General features: G+C 40.6%; 1 protein-coding gene across 1 annotated transcript; it reads left to right on the top strand.

Annotated features, from left to right (window-relative positions):
- Positions 1-480: 480 nt before the first annotated feature.
- On the top strand, positions 481-7,986 carry LOC120560039 (sterile alpha motif domain-containing protein 9-like). Its single transcript, XM_039802147.1, has 4 exons — positions 481-708; positions 2,770-2,837; positions 2,970-3,034; positions 3,259-7,986. Exons 3-4 carry the CDS (start codon positions 3,011-3,013, stop codon positions 7,813-7,815), a joined length of 4,581 nt encoding a protein of 1,526 aa, XP_039658081.1. The 5' UTR covers positions 481-708; positions 2,770-2,837; positions 2,970-3,010; the 3' UTR covers positions 7,816-7,986.
- The last annotated feature ends 976 nt before the right edge of the window (positions 7,987-8,962 follow it).

Here is an 8,962-nt window from a genome sequence, read left to right as displayed (position 1 = left end):
TATTCACAGTAACCCCCAGAGTTAGACTAGTCCATACATACCCTTCTCACAGTAACCCCCAGAGTTAGACTAGTCCATACATACCCTTCTCACAGTAACCCCCAGAGTTAGACTAGTCCATACATACCCTTCTCACAGTAACCCCCAGAGTTAGACTAGTCCATACATACCCTTCTCACAGTAACCCCCAGAGTTAGACTAGTCCATACATACCCTTCTCACTGTAACCCCCAGAGTTAGACTAGTCCATACAGACCCTTCTCACAGTAACCCCCAGAGTTAGACTAGTCCATACATACCCTTCTCACAGTAACCCCCAGAGTTAGACTAGTCCATACAGACCCTTCTCACAGTAACCCCCAGAGTTAGACTAGTCCATACATACCCTTCTCACTGTAACCCCCAGAGTTAGACTAGTCCATACATACCCTTCTCACAGTAACCCCCAGAGTTAGACTAGTCCATACTGGAACCAACGCACACACAAAGTGCTGCTTGGGTTTTGTTTTCCTGGAGCCGACCGCCCACCAGAAGACGGCATGTATTCCACCGAGCGCCACAATCAGCCTCAGATCTGGGCTGTCTTCTCTCTGCGAACCAGCACACAAATATCTCTTCGATTTACTTGTCTCGGAAGGTTTGTCCAACGAACCCTGCTTGAAGACGTCGCATTAAATGGTGAGGACAGCGGACTTTGTGTCCGGGATGGTAAGTGGGTGTCTGTATATTTGTTTTTGGCAGTGTGGAAAAAGTAGTTCCTATAATAATAATAATAATGATCCTGATCACCCTGTCGGGGTTGTATTCGCTATAACAACCGCCTCGCTCTACATTATCCCGCTTATTACATGGCTACTTACCAAATAAATCAATAATTTGACTAATAACTTGACAAAATATTGATTTAAATGGGAGTTTATTGATTTAAATACGATTGAATTGCTTCCACTAGAGAAAATAGTCCGTTCCGTCTCTACGGTTGGAATCCTGCGTCCATAGCAACGTAAAAACTCTGTAATGCAATCCTTCGTCTATTAGCTACTCAACACCACCTTACGGGCTGTGGTAGTAGCATTGACACATATATGTAGCCGTATATTTTATGGGGTGCTGCCGTGGTGGACAAATGACCCAGCTGCTGTTTTAATCACTGCAGGAATTGACACAACATTAGCTGAAGCGTTGTAGTGAGCTAGCGGGCTATCGGCTGCTCTAATTTACAGTAAACTGAACATTTATGTTGACGGTGAAGTGAGACATGGTGAATGGCTTCTTTGGGAATATTTATGTGGACGTTATGTCCTCGTTCATCTCGTTTCCTTTTTGCAGAGCCGCTGCATGTTGACACACCTGTAAGTTAACGTTAAACAAGTTGCAATGTAAGCTAACTAATTAGCGTTGTTGTCCCTACGGCTGTTGCTGCGTAGCTAGCGATCATAGACGGTATAGAAAGATACTAGCGATAGACGCTCATCAGATCTGCTGTCATTGCTTGAATTGGAGGACAGAAGTTGCTCCACGTTTCCCCACTTTTTGCCACAGCTGATAGGCTAAATTATCCGGACTTCTTTCAGCGGATTGATTGATAGCTGTCCTCCAGAGTGAACAGAACTGCGTCCATGGCAACGCTCTGCTTTTGCATGGCAACGGTGTGTTATCCTTAGCAGCGGTCTGTTATCAAGAAAATAACAGACCGCATTCTCCATTAGACTTCAAGCAAGCAATGTAATAAACACATAGATTTCACAGTTTGATACATGAAAATTACGTTTTGATTAACGTTAACGTTAGGCTACTGCTCTGCTTTCTGCTCAAGACTCGGCTTAAAGCCATTGTTGTCATATAGCAACCGAGAGTCTCTAGCCAATTTCAGCTGCACAAGCTACAAAATAACTAATCAGGCGGTATTTAACTCCTAATAAGACTGTAGAGACATGCCTATAGGTAGCAGTATACAGCGCTATGTTTAACTCCTAATAAGACTGTAGAGACATGCCTATAGGTAGCAGTATACAGCGCTATGTTTAACTCCTAATAAGACTGTAGAGACATGCCTATAGGTAGCAGTATACGCGCTATGTTTAACTCCTAATAAGACTGTAGAGACATGCCTATAGGTAGCAGTATACAGCGTATGTTTAACTCCTAATAAGACTGTAGAGACATGCCTATAGGTAGCAGTATACAGCCTATGTTTAACTCCTAATAAGACTGTAGAGACATGCCTATAGGTAGCAGTATACAGCGCTATGTTTAACTCCTAATAAGACTGTAGAGACATGCCTATAGGTAGCAGTATACAGCGCTATGTTTAACTCCTAATAAGACTGTAGAGACATGCCTATAGGTAGCAGTATACAGTGCTATGTTTAACACTAAACACACTTGTATACATTAGACACAGTATATCATGATGTCACTTGTGTTTGGTGAACTTATTGTATATTTGCATTTTCTCTGTGTACTTCATTTACAGTACTCTAATCACTGAGAAGTAGAATTCCTATAAGTATTTTAGGTTAGAAACAGCAGTGTGTATCTGGTTCAAACTGAATTACGTAAGTCATATGGAACATGTGTGTTTGATATGGTAACAAAATATGGTTTTAATAAATTAGTGTATAGTTTTTGCAAGAGTGTTTCATTTTGCAAAGGGTCTGACGTGTTCTGCTAATTAGGTGTGTGGTTGTGCCGATTGTGTGTAGTGTATATAGTGTATAGTGCTTAAGCAATCAAAAGAAAAACGGTAACGTATGCCTTCTTTTGCAGCGGTCAAGTAGTCAAGATTGGTGAGAAATGAGCCAGCTTTCTTGGATGAGCATGAAAAAAAGTAAAAGGTAAAGATGAAATATATGATATTTTGTAGGCTATTTTATGTTTTCTGTACATTATCCAAACATTATAGTATCTGTATATGTATAGTATCTAATCCTCTATTGTGAATTGCTCTTTTTAAATTATTTTTGTAGCATTAGTGAGCTACGTCTGTGAAGAAGGAACCAGCACTGTCATGGCAGATGAAGCTGAAATGAAGGTAAGAACCGTTAAAACATTTGGCATTTTTGAGGAAGATGCTCCTATACCATAACCCATTAAACTGACAACTATAATAAAATAAGTTTTAAATTAGATTCACACGCATTTAAAAGATAAAGTTATGAAACCAACAAAACTTTATAAAATGTGTTCACTTCCAACATATTAAACCATTTCAGGTCATTGTGCATTATTACAAAATAACAGCACTTTTAATTTCAGAATGAGGAGGATCTTCCACCTGACATCAAGAATTGGAGTAAATATCAAGTGAAAGATTGGATTCACAAGTTGGAGAATGGTGATGATAATGTTGCAGATATACTGTTTCAGGAGGACATTTGTGGACCTAGTCTTTTGCTTTTAGATGAACAGAAGTTCAAACAAATAAATGTGACTTTTGGACCAGCAACACTTATCATTCATGCCAGAGATGAGAGAGTGAAATTACAGAAAGAAAAGCCAACAAGCTCTACAAATCTACCTGGGAGCCCATGCAAACCCTATCCATTTTGTAGGTACGATGATACACATAGATACATAGAGAGCAGCTTTCTTGATATTACAGAATCAGGTGCCTCAGACTTAATTGAACCCTGCCACGAGTACAAAGCTTTCATCAATACAACGGATGAAACTAAAATGAGCAAGTTCACAGAAGAGGCTATTCGCTTTGCAGCTGCCTGCATGAATAGCCGCACCAATGGCACCATACATTTTGGAATTGGAGACGAGCCAAACTTCAGCCATGGTCAAGTGTTGGGAGCGGTTGAAAAGGTCACAGAGGCCTATGCAGATGCGCTCAAATCTGCTATTGATAGTCATTTTGAGCATAAACACAAACAAACAGCTCAAAATTGCATCAAACCTCCACGATTTGTTGGGGTTCTCAATAAGAATACGACATCATCTGACAAATTTGTGATAGAAGTGGACATAGTTCCTGACTCTTCTCTGTGTGAAGAAAACATCTACCACACTTTCAAAATGGACAAAAAAAAAGCCAAGAACAAAGCAAAAAGTAAAGAAACAGTCACAACTGAAACAAAACCATCAAAACAATTCTTTGTCCGAGATGGCGGTAGCAGCAAGAATCTCCTCGCACTAACCACATCTGCCAAAACCATGAAAGAGTACAACCAGTTTGTTGCCAGTGTGGCACAACTATCACAACGCCGAAAACAAGCTGAAGAGAAGCACCTCAATGTGATCAAAAGCAGTACTCAAGGCTCAAGATTAAGTCAAATGATAACTGGTGGATCCCTCTCTTTAGATAAGTCACACTTTGAGCAGTATGTGATAGTAGCTAACAAATCCCATCCAATCCAGTTGGAATCACTAGGATTTCTTGTGGAGCTCAACCCAACAGCTGTTTTGGACTTTGATCCAGAATCAGCTAAACATGGATTGCAGTGTCACTTTGAACCGCAGAGTACAGTAAGTGTCCATTTACCAGCACAGTATAAAATCAAGGAAGGAGTTAAAGACATTGCAAACGAGTTGAAATTAACTCAAAACACCAGTTGGGTATTCTGCAATGGAGGTACTGAGGATGAGGTACCCTCAGACATAGACGAGTGGTTGATGGACAAGGGAGCCTCCATTCGAGATGTGATTTCTTTTTTGTGTCGGAAAGATGTGCTTCCAAACAAAAGGTTCCTTGTCATTTTCTTACTTTTGTCAACAGTGAGTGAGAAGATGGACCCTCTTGTTGAGGCTTTCAGTACATTCTGGCAGGAGCTCAAAGGCACAGATCAAATCCTCTGTATATGCAACAACAAAAAAACATTTACCTCCTGGACAGACCTAATTAATGCTCGGTGCAGCATCAACATATCTCATAGATGTATATATGAGCTCAGCTTTGCTGAAGTCAATGGCACTGTACTTAGTCTTTTGTCAAAAAACCGTAGATCCAGCCGTTTCTTACCCTGTGGTGGGGGAAGCAAAGTGCTTCTTGAAAAGAAAGTGGAGCGTAGCCTGAATACCTTAGAGGTCCTGTGTGTGAACCAATGCGAAGGGGGAAATGAGGACAAAATTGCCATAGCGGAGAACTTCTACAAAGGAGGAAAAGTGTCATGGTGGAATTTTTATTTCTCTGAGCAGCCTGGATCCCCACCATTTATCAAACGAGACAAGTTTGACTTCATCATGAAAACAGTCCTACCACATTTGTGCTCCCTGAGAAAAGCCTGTGTGTTGCTCAACCTCATGCATGTACCTGGATGTGGTGGGACAACTTTGGCCATGCATACTCTATGGGCTCACCGGGCCGAATATCGTTGTGCTGTCCTCAAAGGCAGCAATGCTGATTTTGCTGAAGTCGCTGATCAAGTGGTCAAACTTTTAATGCATGACCATAAGGAGCAATTACCACGGGTGCCTGTTTTGCTGATGATAGACGACTTTGATAATATGGAAAAAGTGTTTGACTTGCAGCAGCTCATTGAAAAAAAATGTGTGAATAAAGAAATTCAGTCTAAGTCTCCACAGGTAATTCTCCTGAACTGTATGAGGTCAGAGTCCCCTGACCAAACTGAACCATCTGAAGAGATGGTATTCATTGGAAATCATCTCTCTAAGACTGAGCAGGAACTGTTTGAGGATCTACTTAAAGTAATAGAGAAAACACACAAGAATGCAGAAACATTCTATGGGTTCATGATCATGAAGATGAACTTCAAGGAAGAATATGTTCAGGGTGTGGCCCACAACACCCTGAAAAGCTTCAACATAGATCAGAAACATGCACAGCTCCTGGCTGTTTTAGTTCTGTTGAATGTATACTGCAAGAATGCCTCACTCTCTGTGTCTCTGTGTGAGGAATTTATTGGTCTTCAACCAAAACCACTTTGTGGAACAATGAAAGTCGAAGATGGATTTGGGAAATTCTCCAATTTAGTTGTCACCTGCTCAGTTCAAGGTATGGTATTTTTCAAAGCTGTGAAAATTATCCATTCAAGTATCGCAAGTAGCTGTTTGCAGGAACTTAAAAAAACATACAATGTGAAAAAAGCTGAAATCACAGAACTACTGCTGGACATCTACAAGCTTTATGAGAGCACACTAGGCAAAGACAAACTTCTGGAAGATGTCCACTACATTTTGGTGAAGAGACATCATTCAATGGAGGAATCTAAGTTCTCTCCACTAATTCAAGATATCTTAGGTGAAACCCCAGGACTGGAAGAGAGGGTGCTTCAAAATGCATCTAAAAGATTTCCGAAAGATGCAGTTGTCTCTCAGTTACTTGCCAGGTACTATTACCTAATAAAGAAGGATTTCTCAGAGGCAGAAGATTGGGCAAATAAAGCTAGAGATCTTTCCAAACACAGCTCATATTACGCAGACACATCAGCACAAGTTATCAAGCACAAGCTCAAGGATGCCATTGCAAACTACAAGACAGGGTCTATTTGTCCCAAAGACTTGGAGATATTTCTTAAAATGGCTCAGTCAGCAATAGTTGCATTCAAGGACACACAGAACCTTGCAAAACAGGAGTCAATTCAGCGGTTGAACACCAAGACAGACAACTGCCCTTTTAATACAGCAGGGTGCCTTGGAGAAATTCAAGTTGGAGTACTTGTCATTGAAGTGCTGGAAAAGACCCCCATATTTTCTTCTGACAATGTCCGCCATGACATAATGAGTGGTGTTCTCTCTGGAAAAATGAAACTTCAGGATGTAGAGACAAATGAAAACCGGCACAACAAACACGCATACCACTACACAATTCTCAAACAGTTTGAGGATGTGCTTTACAACCTCAGAGATAGGATGAAGATGAACTTTGACTTTTTTGATAATTTTTATGTGAACTTGGGTTCCAGGTCTGGAATGAAAGACAGGCATGTAGCCCAAAACGAGCTTTCCAGATGTTTCGAACAGTATGTAAAGCTTTTCTGCCAGACAGACTCTTTGAACAAAAAAACCCTGCATAACATGCTGAAAGCATTTGGTGCAGGGTTTTCACTACACAAGGCAAGACAATACCTAGAGAGGCATAAAGCTGATACCTACTCTGGGATTCTAAATCTAAGTAATTCAAATGACATCTCATCTGAAATACTGGAGGAGATTGCCAAAAACTCTGCTCTTGTTTGTAAACCTAAACATAAGCCCGCTGTGAAGGAGAGAATCAACTTCATCTATGTCAATGTTGTGTTGAGTTGTATCAAACTGGAATCCAAACATCTTGTGTCGTACGATAAACTACTTGATCTCCTTGGCCAAGTTCTGAATGACCAAATCCCAATAAGTGAGAACTTGCCACTGCACTTCATTGCAGTCGTGCTGTTGTGGCCACAGCAGTACAGTCCGGAGGCGGCTCCACCTAGAAGTCTGAGGAATTACATCTCACAGATGAGGACCTCTTATCACACAATGATGGAGGAAGTGTACAATGGCAAGAGGCCCATTGTCCATTTCTTCCTGGGGAAGAAGCATGGCTATGAACGACTGGTACACTTTGAGGAAATCAAAGGTTGTATCAAGGCTCGGCAGGAAGAGTTTGCCTCCATGTGGCAAAATGGCAAAATATGGAAAGAGAAGAAGGTGGAGGAGCGCCTTTTAAGAGTAAATGGCGAGGCAAAGGAAAAGAAAATACTGGCAGATACTTGTTTCCCAGATCTGAAGGTTGAAGTCACCCCAATGTTTCCAAGTCAGCTGAGTGGGTATGCACCGGGGTCAAAAGTGTCATTCATTATTGGTTTCTCAATGAAAGGCCCTGTTGCACTTGACATTGAAAGCCTATGTCAACAACGGGTTGATGCATAGACTGTGTAAGTGAAGCCGAAAAATCCAGATTGCCCCCTTGTGCCTGGCTGCAGTATACTTACGTCATAAATCTCGCCCCCTCCATATTAGCGGATGTGACTTTGTTTCTGTCATTTTAGGTAGTTCTGATCATGTATAATATGAGTTCCCCCCCAGCCTGCCTATGGTCCCCCAGTGGCTAGAAATGGTGATAGGTGTAAACCGAGCTCTGGGTATCCTGCTCTGCCTTTGAGAAAATGAAAGCTCAGATGGACCAATCAGGAATCTTCTCCTTATGAGGTCATAAGGAGCAAGGTTACCTCCCCTTTCTCTGCTTTGCCCGCCCATGAGAAAGAGAGAGACATTATGGCTTGCAAACAAGCGAAGCATGGCAGTTGGTCAAGGCCACACCCCCACCCTCCACCTTTGCCCCCCCCCCCTCAATAGCTCCAGACACAGAAATGGCACATCCTAAGGAAAGCTCATTGTGGGACTGGCTCTAGTTGCTCTAATTCTGCACCAAGGCTGGATTTTGGGAAAGAGACTTAGAGACAGTGTTAGGGGACCACTCAGGCCTATATAAAAGCATCCCAAAAGCAGCATGCATAGTTTTAATGAATGTCATGTCACATTTTTGTGTGCATTCCTGGCTCTGTACATTATTAATACCATTGTTTTGCAAAGGAAAGCATTTGTCAAGTATAACCTTAAAATCAAACCTCTTAAAAAGTCTTTTGTTAAAAGTGTACTGTAGCTCACAAGTCATTGTAAATATGAGTATTTTTTTAATAATGAAAATGTTAATGTTTTTTTATTTCATAATTAAATTATCTGCATCAAAAATAAAATTTCTACATTTACTTTTAAAATGATGTACTTTAACAATTATGTGACAATTTGCAATGTTTTGCAATTCATATCTTTAATTCTGCATGTTCTATTATTAATAAAACTTTTAATAACCCTTAAACAATGTTTTACTCACATAAAAAAGTCTCTCTTGTATTTAACCGAGACCTCTATTTGTTTAAACTGTATATATCAGAATGTAGTTTTATTTTATTTTGATTTTGTGGGTTTATTCATAAACTGATCCGATGTTTAAAATACAATAGTTTTCCCCTTCAAACCTCTTAAAAAGTCTTTTGTTAAAAGTGTACTGTAGCTC

This window comes from Perca fluviatilis, chromosome 6 (assembly GCF_010015445.1).
Source record: "Perca fluviatilis chromosome 6, GENO_Pfluv_1.0, whole genome shotgun sequence".
NCBI lineage: Eukaryota > Metazoa > Chordata > Actinopteri > Perciformes > Percidae > Perca > Perca fluviatilis.
The sequence above is the reverse complement of the archived record's forward strand: the minus strand, read 5'-3'. Positions and strand labels throughout refer to the sequence as shown.

Excerpts from the sequence above, each read along its gene's own strand:
- LOC120560039 (XM_039802147.1), top strand. The coding sequence starts at position 3,011 with ATGGCAGATGAAGCTGAAATGAAG. Across the intron at positions 3,035-3,258 it reads CAGATGAAGCTGAAATGAAG|AATGAGGAGGATCTTCCACC; the intron begins GTAAGAACCGTT and ends TTTTAATTTCAG.